This window comes from Balaenoptera acutorostrata, chromosome 4 (genome assembly GCF_949987535.1).
Source record: "Balaenoptera acutorostrata chromosome 4, mBalAcu1.1, whole genome shotgun sequence".
Lineage (NCBI taxonomy): Eukaryota > Metazoa > Chordata > Mammalia > Artiodactyla > Balaenopteridae > Balaenoptera > Balaenoptera acutorostrata.
In genome coordinates, this window is record NC_080067.1 from 79,589,841 (window position 1) to 79,605,669 (window position 15,829).

Sequence of the window (15,829 nt, forward strand, 5' to 3'; positions counted from 1 at the left end):
ACTAATAAAGTTAAGGGTTAAATATATGAGTTGTGCTTACCTTTGAAGAGAATATAGATCTCTATGCACACTGTGAAAAGAGAGCTGGAACATGTTAATAGAAAAGTATGATGTTGTTAAGGTTGCCAGATTTAGCAAATAAAAATATTAGACTCCCAGTTAAATTTTACTTTCAGATAAACAACGAATAATTGTTTAGTATAAATACATCCTAAATATTACATGCGATATTCTGTGGCAAAAAAAAAAAATCCTGTTTTTCTGAAACCTGGGACAAAACTTATACTAAACAATTGTTCATTGTTTATCTGAAATTCATATTTAACTGGTCCTGTATTTTATCTGGCAATCCTAGATGTTGTCTGATCTACATTGTATGAAATCAAGCCTCCAGAAAGGGCAGCTGCTTGAATTCTATGTTTATTTTGACTTAGATGAAGCTGCTGAATTGAAGAAAAAGGCTGTCCACTCAGTGTCCAGCACAGTGCCTTATTCACAGTACATGCTCAGAAAACGTTTTTTGCTTTGCAAGCTATGTGAAGATAGGGACGGCATCCATCTTGCTCACCATTTTATCCCCAGGGCCTATTACAATGCCTGGTGCTCAATGAATATAGGATTAAATGAATAGCTGCCTCTCGTGCCCCAGAAAATTGCAGGGTTGACCTTTTAACTCCAGCCCTGTAGCTGACTGGTCAACTTCTTGGACAAGCCCCAGTTCTGATTTCTTGGCTTTTCTCCCTCTTCACTGTTGCTGTGTGTCTCAGGTTGCTCTTTTGCTTTGTATTGTTTTGTGTGTGGCTGACCTATCCTTAACTCCAATGCCTCTTGTTTTCTTGTTTTTCCCTTTGGAATCAGGGTGCTCTGAGACTCTGAGACCCTCAGCCCTTGGAGAAATCTGAAAGTCTGAAATACAACAGCTAGGATTGCTTCATGAAACCTTGGAGCATGTTCCCTCTAGAGCTAAGGAGATTTGGTATGGGGCTTCAGTTTTGGGGAGAAGACCAGGATAAAAGGGAATCTTTATAAATTGATGTGGGAAGGATTTTGCACATTTGGGATTTTTATTATCTGTCCTATACTGCCTGAAGTACAAAATGTATCCGAACTCTAAATGCATTAATTTTCTTCCATAAAATTAAGAACTGAATCCAATGATCCTCCCTGTAGTTTGCTCCTACAAATAAGTAGAGATTGCAGAAGTTATTTCTAGTGAGAGAAGGATAGTATGTAGAAAAGTGTCTTGTGCTTAGAAGATTTTAGAACTGTAAGGAATCTTAGAAATAATTAAGTATAACATATATTTAGTATAACTACTTCTTGTTTTGAAGATGATTATGAGGCCCAGACACTCTCCCAAGTTCACAAGGTGAATGACTGAAGTGAGTGAAACCACTCAATAAAACCTAGGTCTCTCTTGTACTTCTCTACAATCGAGTTCCCTAGTTCTTAGCAGTTGGGAAAGGGGTGGCAGCTGCAGAGTGGAATAGTAATAAAATCAAGCACATTGTGCTAAGAGCATACACGATACTCTCCTTGACATGCTGAATATTGTTCATGGGTCTTTTTGAGTCCAAACCTTCCTCCACCATTTAAGTTTCTTGCATCCCTTTATAGGTGCCTCTTCAGCTGATTCACTCGTCTCACATGGTTGTATTTTTGTCTTGGGGAAAAAAATAAAGTATAGATAAGCTATTGTGGGTTTGAGATACTTTAGGTCACTTGTTCGTTTCTATGCAAAGAGAACTTTTAGGAAGTGCAGAGGGGGGCAGAGATTTCTAAATGAACAGAATACCTGCCCCTAATTTTTTTCTTAGATGCAAATGTCTTAGTTTAAGCTGCTATGAGGATGATATAACCTAAATGCTTCCACACAAGCGCAGTTATCTGGAGCAGAAGGCGGTAAGAAAGAGAGAATATCAGGTTTTGTTAACAGAAAAAAAAGTTACTATGCAGGAATTCATCAAATATTAATAAGTTTTCCCATAGGGATGATTAGAAAGAAAATGAATCCCCCTATCAATTCCCAACGCAAGTGAATTAGAGAAAAATGCAGCCAAATAAGCAGAGGTACTTACCGCTCTCCCGAGGGAAGGTGATGTCTTAATAAGGTACCGTGCAAAATGTTTTCAGAGCGCCGGCTGAGAAGTGGTACAGATACGCGAAACGTTAGCATTTACTTTTATTAGTATGCTGACGCAAGTAGTATCAGTGCAGCCTCTGCTTTGCGTCCGGACGTGTCGCTCGCGTGCTGGCCGTGGAGAGGGGAGCTGGGGCGCAGTTCTGCAGTCCACGCTCGCAGCCTCTGGGGCTGCTCTGCAGTGGGGGTGTGAAAGGTTCGTGTGTACCAAAGCTTAGGGGGCCTTTCTGTAGCAGGAGGGACTCGAAGGGCACGGAGGAACATGATCTCATTTAAGGCATGTGATACTGAGGTGTTCAGGGTCCAGCATAATTTGGGCGGAAAGGCTAACTGCTAAACCAGCGGCCCTCGAGAGCGGCCAGAGCAGCGGGTGCAATGTTTCCTCCGGTTCGGTAAGAGGCGCTAGGGGCGAGTCCGGGGCCCGGGGCCACTCTCGCCGGCCGCTCGTCTCTGGGTTCCTCCCCCAGCCCTCCGCCGCGGGTGGGAGAGGGCGCAGCCAGCACGCGTGCGCGCTCCGTCTGTGCGGCTAGTCTGCGTGCGTGAGTGGGAGGTGGCAGGCCTCAGCCCCTGGCTTTCTTCGCTGAGTGTTCCAGCGCGACGTCTCCAGCTATGAACCGGTTTGGTACCCGGTTAATGGGAGCCACCGCGACCCCGCCGCCGCCGCCGCCGAAAGCCCGCAGCAATGAAAACCTGGACAAAATTGATATGTCTTTGGGTGAGGAGCCGAGTCGCACCGAGTTGGAGTGGGAGGAGGTGTGGGTGGAACCAAGTACCGCGGTTTGTGGGGGAAGGGGTGGTTGGCCGCAGTTGTCGATGGAGTTTTCTTACGGGTGGGCGGAACCAAGCGGGGGCCGGTGGGGACGGGGGAGCGCTTTCTGGCGTCAGGATCGAGCCCGGGGGCCTCGGGCGTCCCCTCGGCGGGGCTGTGTCTGAGGGGACGGGGGGCGCTTCGGGCCGGGAGGTTGGGAAGGCAGAGGAGTGCCGAACCTGTTTCCGCCCCCCCCTCAAAGGGGAGCCGCCACTCGCGGGTGACCCCGGCTCTTTGTGAGGAAAACTCCGCGGGTTTCACCTCAGGCTTGTGCGCGGTGGGCGTTATCGGGGGGCGAGGGCAAGGGTCGGACGGAGCCGTCCTTTCTGAGGAAGCTCTTCGAGAGCCCAGCGGGTTCGGTTAAATCCGTGGTTCCCGAGAAGGGCTGGTTGGGCGTTTTATGCGCCCGGGCCTGCGCCTGGCGCCGCACAGAAGCGTCAAGACGCCCCGAGAGTTGGCCATTTCTGACGGGCCCCGGACGGCCGGGCCACCGCGGGGCTGGGGCGCTTGACAGAAAGAAAAGATAGGAAGGACTTCGTGGGATGGTGGTGTATTAGGCGGTGCCTAGAAAAGCACATTCTCCTCATCCAGTCCTTCAAGCTAGCGATTAGAAAAAAACGAAGCGAAAACCGAAGGAGGGTTTACGTGGGTTGATGGGAAGCCAAGTAAAGCATAGGATCTAAGAGAGTGGGGTGGTTTGGTGACGATTAGGTAAAAAGCAGGGAGATTGGCGATTCAATTAAAAATTCAGACCTAACACCACTGAGGCACTAGTCTCTGTGTTTGGCTTGGTTGGTTTAAAAGTAATAACGTTTTTGTCGGGATTCAGGTTTTGGTATTAAATGTGGTTAGCTCTGCCTGAGGCCTACAATTTTTCGGATATTTGAAAAGTACCCGACTAGGGGATACAGAGGTGTAACTTTTACGAGGACAATATTTTTCTTTTTTGTTGTGGTTTTTCTGCAAAGTTCGTAGTCAAAAGTCAAGAACTCTTGGTTTCTGTGTTTGTCTTAAGTTAGAACCCAAGATGGGAATTAAGCAAATCATCAGAAATCATAGGTTTGGCCTCAAGTCTTGCCTTACTGCTAGTCAGTAGTGACCTCTAAAGAAATGAGAGGTCTTTTGAATTAAAGCCAAGAAAAAATATAATAACGAATATTTATTGAGTGTTTACTACTCGCCAAGCACTGGACTAAGCATTTTATATGTGTTAAATTATCCCGATAATAATCCTATGAGATACTTACTCCTAATGATAAAGAGCATGCATGGAATCCCGAATCCCAGACTGTCTCAGTTCAAATCCTGCTTCTGCCACTTATGAGCCATTTGATCTTGGGCAAATTGCTTCTCAGTACCTCATCTGTAAAAAGGTGAGACACTACCTCAGACGGTTGCTGTAAGTATTAAATAAGTCAATAGGCATATGTAAACTGCTCAGAACAGTACCTGGTACACAGTAAGCACCATATTTACATATATACACGCACATACTGTATAAGCCGTTGTTGTTATTCCCATTTTACAAAACCTGAGGCATAGAGAAATTAAATAACTTGCCCACAGTCATACAGCAAGTAAGTGATGGAGTCAGGATTTCAGTCTGGTTCTAGAGCACCAAGCTCTAGATGTAGGAAGTGTTAACCATGTAGTGTCGTAAGCATTACATTTCTTAAGTTTCTAAGTTCTTTGTATGTATTTTCTTCAGTGATTAGGATGTTCAAATGAAGAAAACTGAGGGATAATTCTCTTTGAAGATAGAAATGAAGTGCAGTGGATAGCTAAAAGAGAGATTGGTCTCTCTTCTCCCTTAAGAACATACAGCATTCTGTCAGGTGCCCTTTTTTTTTTTTAGATGCCTTGTTTTGTTTTAGTGAGAATTTTACAGAGATGTGATGAAGAGATAGGTATTTTAGGCAATTATTATGCTTTGTGAATATCCCATTTTATCCAGTGTGCATAGGTTTTAGAATCTAATTTTTTGTTTTGTTTTTAATTGTGGTTCTATCAAGTTTATGTGAATATTCATATGGAATTATCTACCAAGGTTACCAATAGCTGGCCTCATTGTGGCTCAATTTCTTAATTTTTTTTAAAAAAATCTTTCTTTCTTTGGCTGTGCCAGGTCTTAGTTGCGGCACGTGGGGTCTTCGTTGCTGTGTGCCAGATCTTTAGTTGCAGCATGCGGGAATCTTTTAGTTGCGGCATGCGGGCTCTTAGTTGCGGCGTGAAGGATCTAGTTCCCTGACCAAGGATGGAGCCTGGGTTCCCTGCATTGGGAATGCAGTCTTAACTGCTGGACCACCAGGGAAGTCCCTCAGTATCTTAGTTTGAAAATGGGTATTATAATAGTTATTTCATAGAATTATTGTGAGAATTGAATGAATACATGTTTTCAGAACAATCCTATTAGTACTCAGTTACTACTATTACTGTTATTGTTATCACATGTATACCCCTAGTTTTTTATAAAAGTAGTTCATAATGGATTTTTTTTTAAATTTCTGATACCCTGTCTACTCCTCGATTAGGAGAAAGCCATTATCTTCTTTTAGATTGCAAGAATCCTCTCTGTCATGGTAGCTCCATTTAACTTGAGGATTTAGATAATAAAATGTTTAAATAGAAAACATAATTTTATGTTTGATATGCTTTGCTACGTTTAACTTTTAGTTATGTTTATACTGTATAACGCTCTGTTTTTAAATCAGCCTGGTTAGTCAAAATTATACTCTGCCTTTTTTTATTTTGTGGTTCCCCAGACCAAGTTCATTTTTGGGGGGTACTCTAATGGCTCTGAGATCTCAGACTTCTGGTGAAGAATAAGTAGCACCCTGTTAGAGGAAAGTAGTGTTTCAAAAGTGGTGTCTAACTATTCCCTTTCTGCTTACTGAGAATTTAACATGTTCATGGCTCTGATATTTGTGAAATCTTTGTATTTTGTAAAAAACTGTTTTTGAGTGTCTAACTTTGATGAACTTTTTTGTAGCTGAGGGATGGATCTCAAGGTAACAAACTACTTTGAAGGGATTTGAATTATTTTCTATGAATATTTAAATGTAGTTTAGAGTCTTAGAGATTAGAGATTGGTGCACTGCAACGAAGAGTAACCCCCACTTGCAGCAACTAGAGAAAGCCCGCAAGCAGCCACGAAGACTCACTGCAGACATAAATAAATAAATAAATAAATAAATAAATAAATAAATTTTTAAAAAGATTAGAGGTTAGCGAGGTAGAGTAGTAATATATAAGAAAGGATTCCTGTAATCTATATTTCCTTCTTTGACTTCAGAAAAGACTAGTTATATTGATATAGTTGTTAGATTATTTGTATTTAGAGTAGTTTGGAAAAAAAACAACTGAGGTTAGTTAGTTTTTGTTAATTTTATTAAGAAGTTGTTGACGTTCAATTTATTTGGTTTATTTACTGTATTTTCAATCAGCAAAATTAATATTGGAGTTGGAACTTTGGAGAAAGTGGATATTCTTAAATGAGTATTTTTTTTCTTCTAGTAATCTCCTTTGAACAGATGTAAATAGGGATCTGGAGTACATTTAGTTTTCTGATCTTCACATTGTTCTGTTGTGGTATTAGAGCAATGTGATGTTTGTGAATTACCTTGGGACGGTCTGGAAGTGTTTGGGGAAATGATGAGACTTAGAGAGAACAGTGTAGAGGGAATTCCCTGGTGGTCCAGTGGTTAGGACTCCACGCTTCCACTGCAGAGGGCATGGGTTCGATCCCTGGTCATCGGGGAACTAAGATCCTACAATCCTGCGTGCCACGCAGCACGGCCAAAAAAAAAGAGAGAGAGAGAGAGAACAGTGTAGAAAGAAAAATAAGGTAACCCTGAATTGCTTTGCTAAATGAGCAAAGAACCAACAGTATTTTCTTTTTGTACTATACCTTTATTATGGTACTTGTTTAATTTTTTTGTTTACTATTTACATGTCTGTTTCCATCATTAATTTTAAACTTACTGAGAATAGGGATCATATTTTACTTTTGTTTGTTTCTGTTACAGCACAGCCTACCACATATATTCATTGCATATAGTATATACTCAATAAATATTTGCTGAATTGAGGTGAACTTAGAAATTTAGTCTTTGAATGATTTATTTTTTGACTGCCAATGGTTTTATTGAAAGGTGGTCATCTTTAAAAACTGGAGACTTCTGTGATTATGGAAAGTAAGTATGAGTAATTTTTGTAAACAGGTTTTTGCTTATTTATATTTATTAGGGAAAGAAATACTGTGAATAACAGAAATCTTCATTAGTTGGTAGCTCTGCTTTGGGCTATTGACTTGAACTTTTCCTACAAAACCATTGTTCATTGCTCCAAATATATTGGCTGATTTGAGCTTTTATGTTCATATCATTATTATCCTCTTATCAAAGTGCTTTCAAAGTAGAAAAGAAGTTAGGGACGTAGGAAATCTATCAACTAGAAAATGAGACTGAGTAATTGAGTCATTAAGTTAAAATGAAGGTAATCATCACATTTCGTCTATCACAGATGATATCATCAAATTGAATCGAAAGGAAGGAAAGAAACAGAATTTCCCAAGACTAAATAGAAGACTCCAGCAAAGTGGTGCCCGGCAATTCAGGATGAGAGTAAGATGGGGAATTCAACAGAATTCTGGTAAGTTTTGCAAGTAAGCTTTAATAAAGAGCCGTTATTTGTGGGTTCATAGTATACTACCTTTAATACATACCTAAAGCGTGGAGGAAGTATATCAGTACCCTTTGTGATTTGTATTTTTCCTTCTCTCAGGGTTTTGTTTAATCTTACAATCTGGTAAAAATTCAGGTTTCCTTAAATAGGTGATAACACTATTTCTTAAAGACATTAAGTCGTTTTAAAGTAACCTCAGTATATAAAGTCTTTATTATGTTTAGGACTATAGATTTATAAAGGATCTTACATATCATGAAGTCTTAATCTCCTTCACAGTTAGAGGTTTGTCTGATGGATGACTATGTAACTCCAGCTTAAATATATTCAGTGAAAGAGCATACCACCTCACAACATAACTTATTCCATTACTGGAGACAGCATTGTTCACTAGAAAATTCTCTTAATTTGAGTTAAATCATGCCTTCCTGTTAATTCTATAGAGTTATAGGAAACAGGTTTCTATATGAAAACCTTTTATAAATATGTGGAGACTACTATTCTGCATAGAAAATGACTTCTATATTATTTATCTTATCATCCAGGACCTTTAGGATTTGTTAAATCCTCCAGAGGTAACACAGAGTTGAATGCTTTAGATATGGTCTAATGATCTTGGAACTCTACATATACAGTTATTTTTGGTAATCTAGAAGCTTATTTATTTACAACATTTTGTTCCAAAATGGACTTAAGGCAGTAACTGAATACTATTAATTATATGTGACTCATTACCTTTTTTAGCAGTTACATCAGCATTTTAGAATAAACATTTGTTCAGATTTTTAAAACTCTAGATCTTTTTTACATATGTGAAAAAATGTTTGATAAACTAATTCCTAAGTTGATTTTTATCCTATTTGTTAAAAAACATAGAAAATAATCTCCAATAGGTTGAACATAATTAATCCTATGTTTAACAGCTAATATGCCAACATATCCTCAACATATGCCTGTAACTAAGATTAGACCCTGCAGAAGAATTTATTCTTCCCTAGTAATTTCTTGGATAGCTGAACCTAAGTAAGTAAATCTTGTAATAGGTATTTAGCTATAGAAAATTAATATTTAATTCCAGTGATCTATATTTAAAGGTTTCTTATAAATGTTACTCAACATACCATATTTTATATATGATTTGTTTTAAAATAATTTTAGAGTTCATAGAAGCCAGAAATATATTTATTTATGCTAATCGTTTGTTAAATACCTGATAAATGCTCTGAACTGACCAGGTTGTCAGGGTATGTAAAGATGCACTCTTTTACTTCAAGGAATTTCTAGTAACAGAGATAAGGTAGAAAACATAGAGTTGAGAAATACCATAAGAGAAATTCTGATTGTACTACAGGATTTTAGATGGGGATTTTGTCCTAAGAAAATTGGTGGTGATTTAATGGATAAGGTGAAATAGGATCTGATTCATGAAGGATCAGGAAAGCTTTCCTTTTACAGGGGTTATAATCTGAGCCTTGAGCTAAATGATACCCAGCGGCAGTTTAGGATCTTCTGAGATTGAAATTGCGCTTGTATGTTCTCCACTTACATCTGTCAGGGCCTAAAATAGAAGAGCTGCTGCTGTCACTGAATGTTCAGAGAGGTATGGGATTTTCTTAAGCTCTAATTGGTTTGGAAAAGTTCAGATTTCCACGTTATAATGTCAGTGAAGATGTTAGCTTGAGGTAAGGGAATAAGTAGCACAGAGAGCCCTTAGCAAATACTCAATTATTTATTTATTTTTTTTAAAAAATTATTTATTTATTTATTTGGCTGCTCCGGTTCTTAGTTGCAGCACGCGGGATCTTCTTTGCCACGATCTTTAGTCGTGGCATGCGGGCTTGTAGTTGTGGCATGCGAGATCTAGTTTCCCTGACCAGGAGTCGAACCCGGGCCCCCTGCATTGGGAGTGTAGAGTTTTTTTTTTTTTTTTTTTTTTTTAATTTTTTATTTATTTATTTATTTATTTTTGGCTGTGTTGGGTCTTTGTTTCTGTGCGAGGGCTTTCTCTAGTTGTGGCAAGCGGGGGCCACTCTTCATCGCGGTGCGCGGGCCTCTCACTATCGTGGCCTCTCTTGTTGCGGAGCACAGGCTCCAGACACGCAGGCTCAGTAGTTGTGGCTCACGGGCCCAGTCGCTCCGCGGCATGTGGGATCTTCCCAGACCAGGGCTCGAACCCGCGTCCCCTGCATTAGCAGGCAGATTCTCAACCACTGCGCCACCAGGGAAGCCCCCGGGAGTGTAGAGTTTTAACTGCTGGACCACCAGAGGAGTCCCTCAATAATTTATTTTTGACGGCTGAACAAATAAGTGAATAAAGTCTTCCTAATTCTGTACCTGAAATATAATTTAGTCATTCAATACATACTTGTACAAACAACCTAAATGTCTTTCAGGGATGGAATACTATACAACAGCAGTTCTCAAAGTGCTGTCCAGAGATCCTGGGGAATCCCCAAGACTCAAGGGGTTCACATGGTCAAAACTATTTTTATAATAATACTAAGACATTGTGTTTTCAGTCTTATTCTCTCATGAATGTACAGTGGACTTTTCAAAGTCTACACGACATGTGAGAAATAAAACAGATTGGAAGCAGAAGCAGAAATGAGAATCTAGCTATCTCCTATTAAGCCACACACTAAAGAGATTTGCAAAAATGCAAATCAATGCTACTCTTCCTATTAGATATTTTTGTTTGTTTAGGAATACAGTAGTTATTTTTCATTAAAAATGTTATTTGCCCTACATGTTGTGAGTTTATTGTTGTTTTAATAAAATAACAAATAGTTTTTAAATGTCTTAGTTTTCACTTGTAGTGTGGTAAATAGCAGTAAACATAAACCCTATATATCAGAAATACCAGAAACACAAACTCTTTGGGGTCCTCAGTAATTTTTAAGAGTATAAAGAGGTCCTGAGACCAAAAAGTTTGAGAATGCTATTTCTTTTTGAGGTAGAAGAGACAGAGAAATAGTTGTATGCTGCTTTGAAAGGAGCCAGTAATATGATTGCATACACTCTGTGATATGATATTTCCCAGAAAATCCCTCAAATCTTCGTGTAAGTGATCAGACTACAGAAATTATTTAGGCAGCTTGATGTGTGTGTGAAAGAAATTCATGAAGGGATTGGGCTAACGATTCAAAGGAAAGATGAAAATTCCTGTGTCTAGTTTTAGTTGTTCTCAACATTGGTTGCATCTGTGGAGCTTTATAAATTAGACTGATGCTCTGGCTGCACTCCATTGCTACTGAACCAGAATCTGCAGAAGTAGGGCCTGGGTTTTTTTGTTTTTTTTTTTTAAGCTCCATATGTCCTTCTGATACATGGCTAGTAGTGTTAAACTGCTGCTCTAGTGGAGCTGAAAATGTGAAAGGACCTTCATAGAGGTAGTAGTTGAAGTAATGAGAATGAAGGTACTCTAGAAAGACGAGAACTTCTAAAGGGGCTATATGGATGAAAACCAAGAAAAGACTATTGCATGAAACATGACAATGACAAGGTGAAAAATACAACCATTGCTAAAACTGAGATAGAGCTAGTGAAGTTTATTCAAAGATAGAAAAGGAGGAAGGAGGAAGGGATGATCTAGGCTTGTTAGAAGGTAGAGGATAAGAAGCCACTGGAAAGAAAGAAAGAAAGATGGTAGAACGGGTGATGAGTATGGGAACAATGACTATAACAGTCAGAAATAGAAGGCACCCAGGAATAGAATTCTATCCCATACTTGTCTCCTTTTATTCTTGTGTTTTTTTTTAAATTTTATTGAAGTATAGTTGATTTACAATGTTGTGTTAATTGCTTCTGTACAGCAAAGTGACTCAGTTATAGATGTATAAATTCTTTTTCATATTCTTTCCATTATGGTTTATTTTAGGATATTGAATATAGTTCCCTGTGCTATACAGTAGGACCTTGTTGTTTATCCATCCTATATGTATATACTAGTTTGTATCTGCTAATCCCAAACTCCCAATGCTTCCCTCTCCCTCCCCTTTTATTCTTGCTAATGAGATTTTCTCATGAGTCTTTCTCATCTACGCCTCAAACTTTGGTATAATAATGGATTCCTCCTCTCTTTAAACTTTCTCTTTGTTCTACTAATTCATTCATTCTTTTGGAATACGTTCAAATTTCTTTGTTCCTTTCCCAGTCCCTTATCATGTTGTGTTTGAGTGTTGCCATAGCATCTGAAATGGTTTCACTGCCTTCTCTCTCTTTTTTCCATTCAGTATAAGATACTGCTTCTAGACTGATATAATCTGATTATGAATTCGGTGACCACCCCCCTCAGTTCCCTTTCAAGTATAGTCTTTTTTTTTTTCATCTTTATTGGCGTATAATTGGTTTACAATGGTGTGTTAGTTTCTGCTTTATAACAAAGTGAATCAGCTATGCATATACATATATCCCCATATCTCTTCCCTCTTGCATCTCCTTCCCTCCCACCCTCCCTATCCCACCCCTTTACGTGGTCACAAAGCACCGAGCTGATCTCCCTGTGCTATGCGGCTGCTTCCCACTAGCTATCGGTTTTACATTTGGTAGTGTATATATGTCCATGCCACTCTCTCACTTTGTCCCAGCTTAACCTTCCCCCTCCCCGTGACCTCAAGTCCATTCTCTAGTAGGTCTGTGTCATTCCCATCCTGCCCCTAGGTTCTTCATGACCATTTTTTTTAAGAGTCCATATATATGTGTTAGCATACAGTATTTGTTTTTCTCTTTCTGACTTACTTCACTCTGTATGACAGACTCTAGGTCCATCCACCTCATTACAAATAACTCAGTTTCGTTTCTTTTTATGGCTGAGTAATATTCCATTGTACACATGTGCCATATCTTCTTTATCCATTCATCTGTTGATGGACACTTAGGTTGCTTCCATGTCCTGGCTATTGTAAATAGAGCTGCAATGAACATTGTGGTACATGACTCTTTTTGAATTATGGTTTTTTCAGAGTATATGCCCAGTAGTGGGATTGCTGGGTCGTATGGTAGTTCTATTTTTAGTTTTTTAAGGAACCTCCATACTGGTCTCCATAGTGGCTGTATCAATTTACATTCCCACCAACAGTACAAGAGGGGTCCCTTTTCTCCACACCCTCTCCAGCATTTATTGTTTGTAGATATTTTTAAATTAATTAATTAATTAATTTATTTGGCTGTGTTGCGTCTTCGTTTCTGTGGGAGGGCTTTCTCTAGTTGCAGCGAGCAGGGGCCACTCTTCATCGCAGTGCGCGGGCCTCTCACTGTCGCGGCCTCTCTTGTTGGGGAGCACAGGCTCCAGATGCGCAGGCTCAGTAGTTGTGGCTCACAGGCCTAGTTGCTCCGCGGCATGTGGGATCTTCCCAGACCAGGGCTCGAACCCATGTCCCCTGCATTGGCAGGGAGATTCTCAACCACTGCGCCACCAGGGATGCCCTGTTTGTAGATTTTTTTGATGATGGCCATTCTGACTGGTGTGAGGTGATACCTCATTGTAGTTTTCCATTCGCTTCTTATCCTTTTCTCTAGACTGTCTCTCAAATCACTGTGGTTGCCCATGTCTTTGTACTTGTCACTTTATGCCTCTCTCCCTATTCACATCTTGCCTGTTTTGTAATACCTAGCTCAGAGCCTGCTTTTTCTGTCATAACTGTGTTTTTCTCTTTGGAAATGTACCATAGATTATATTCTGCCTTTTATTATTCTTTAATTTTTATATATAACAGTTTGGAAAATGTTCAATTTTTCGAGCCACACAAACTTGCACTTAGATCATGGCTCTGCCATTTTCTAACTGTGCCCTCTGGGTAGTCACTGTTCTTTGCCTCACTTTGCTCACTTGCAAAATTGAGATGTTAGCATCAATTTCATCAAGTGCTCATTTAAATTAAGGTACTCAGAACAGTGCCTAGCACAGTGGTAGCTGCTTCATTATTTAGTACAAATAAAAATAGCAAGTAGTTGTAGATTTAATTTGAATATACAGGTTTCCCCAACATGCTTAATCTTCGTTTGGTTGTAGTTCTAGAAGGGAATCACACATAGAGCAGCAATAATTTGATCCTAATATTTTAAAAAATTGTATCTTTATTGCTTTTTCGCTGATTATAAAAGTAATAAAATCAGCACCTTTAGTACTGAGGCAGAGCACCCAAAAAGGGAACAAATCTACAAGAACTCCCTACCACACTGAGTTGCCGTGCTGGTGGAATTCACTGGGAAGTGATCTGTAGGGGTGATGCAGCTTTAATTCACTGGAGGATGAGCAGGGCCAGAATTAGAGTGATGCCTAGGACTAGATCTAGATAGATACCGAGGGCCTGGAATTTAAGGTGTCACTCATTCTCAGATTTTATGGCCTAGGTGCCTCTCTTGCCTCACCATAGTCTCAGCTTTCAGGGGAGGGATAGTGAGTGCCACTGGGTGTCCTGTGCCACAGGAACAAGCCTTGAGGTGCACACTGGAACTTGGAAGAAAAGCTCCTTCTTTTTCTAGAGTCCCTCCAGTGCCCTCTGCTGACAAAGCTTAACATAGTGCCAGCTGGTAAGAGAAATATTCCAGTAACAGAAGCGGGACAGTAAAGAGTGAATTGGGAGCTGAAAGGCAATAAATTGGTAAATGGTTCAACCATCATAACATAACAGGTTTTTCTAACTGTCTAGTTGAATTCTGGTTTCAAAGTAGGTGCACCACAGAAAAGCATTATGGAATTAGATAAATTCGACAGTGACATATACATGATTATGGCTTAAGAGATTCATCACACACAGTCCTGAGAAATCCTACAATAAACTATTTTAACTTTGTTTAGTTTGACTATGAAACAGGTTGGTAGACCTGTTACCGCATTGCAGGTGTATAGTATTATACAGGATTCTATTCTAAAGACATTCCCCCCCAAATTAGAATTAAGTTAAGCATGCTCAATATCACAATTGTTACTTAGCATAGTTCTCTGGAATTTCTGGCCATTGCATTAAGAAGTAAAAGAATTTGAGGTATAATTATTGGAAGGAAAAAGATAGTATCATTTGTGGGTAATATGATTATCACTCAGAAATCCCAAGAAAATAATTTGAAAGACTATTAGAACTAATAAGTGAATTCAGTGGAATGGCTGATTAAAAGGTATTAATTAAAACCTCAGTAGCTTTCTGTAATCCCAGGAATGACAATATGAAGATTATTAATAGATACGGGATCTTTTTTTGTGATTGACAACAAATGCATAAAATACTTAGTAATAAGCTTAATAAGAAATGTGCAGGACCTATGGGAGGAAAAGCTTGAAACTTTACTGAGCCAATTTAGTGACAAAAGAAGACTTGAATAATTGGAAAGACGTAACGTGTTCCTGAATATTGTAAAATATCAATTCTTGATAAATTAATTATAAATTTAAAGTAATTCTTCTATCAAAGCATCAAAGGAAACTAGAACTTGACCCTAGAAAACTGATTTATGAACATGATAGTTTGTGAATGGAAGAATACAAATAGTCAAAAAACCCATGGAAAGTGTTCATTATTACTAGTAAACTACCAAATACAAGTTGTTGTTTTTTTATCTCAAACACTAAGTGATAAAGATTAAAAAGAATAATATTCAAAGTTGTCAATGATACGGAAAAAGTGGAACCCTTATGTTCCTGGGAATATAAATAAATATAGTCGTTCTGGAGGGGATTTTTTACAATATGAATCAAAATCCTTTAGAATTTGCTTTACTCTTTTTTTTTTTTTTAATATTTTATTTATTTATTTATTTATTTATTTATGGCTGTGTTGGGTCTTCGTTTCTGTGTGAGGGCTTTCTCCAGTTGCAGCAAGTGGGGGCCATTCTTCATCGCAGTGCGCGGGCCTCTCACTATTGCGGCCTCTGTTGTTGCGGAGCACAGGCTCCAGACGCGCAGGCTCAGTAATTGTGGCTCACGGGCCCAGTCGCTCCGCGGCATGTGGGATCCTCCCAGACCAGGGCTCGAACCCGTGTCCCCTGCATTGGCAGGCAGAGTCTCAACCACTGCGCCACCAGGGAAGCCCTGCTTTACTCTTTGATACAGCATTTTGATCTTTGGAAATTTATATATTGAGGAAATGTCATGGATGTGTATAAAAATGTTATCTGTAGTGTTATTGCAATGTTATTTATAATAGTGTAACATTAGAAGTAACTAAAATGATTAGTATGAATATTAAAGACATAGGATTAAT

General features: G+C 39.2%; 2 protein-coding genes across 9 annotated transcripts in view; one reads left to right on the plus strand and one right to left on the minus strand.

The window, feature by feature from the left end:
* RUBCN (rubicon autophagy regulator) overlaps positions 1 to 2,568 on the minus strand; it is a 63,989-nt gene extending 61,421 nt beyond the window's left edge. For 3 of the 7 annotated variants that reach the window (XM_007171631.2, XM_007171628.2, XM_007171630.2), the window contains exon 1: positions 2,079 to 2,567. In XM_007171631.2, the coding sequence (XP_007171693.2) occupies positions 2,079 to 2,176 (98 nt within the window). In that variant the 5' untranslated portion in view covers positions 2,177 to 2,567. Of the gene's footprint in view, positions 1 to 40; positions 1,765 to 2,078 lie in introns of those variants that run through there. The other 4 variants (XM_007171624.2, XM_007171629.2, XM_007171626.2 and 1 more) reach the window with 3 other exon arrangements.
* The window catches only part of FYTTD1 (forty-two-three domain containing 1), a 35,362-nt gene continuing 21,804 nt past the window's right edge, over positions 2,272 to 15,829 (plus strand). Inside the window, exons 1-2 of one of the 2 annotated variants that reach the window (XM_007171623.2) lie at positions 2,272 to 2,336; positions 7,470 to 7,598. In XM_007171623.2, coding sequence (XP_007171685.1) covers positions 7,565 to 7,598 — 34 coding nt within the window. In that variant the 5' untranslated portion in view covers positions 2,272 to 2,336; positions 7,470 to 7,564. Of the gene's footprint in view, positions 2,337 to 2,598; positions 2,856 to 7,469; positions 7,599 to 15,829 lie in introns of those variants that run through there. The other variant, XM_007171622.3, reaches the window with a different exon arrangement.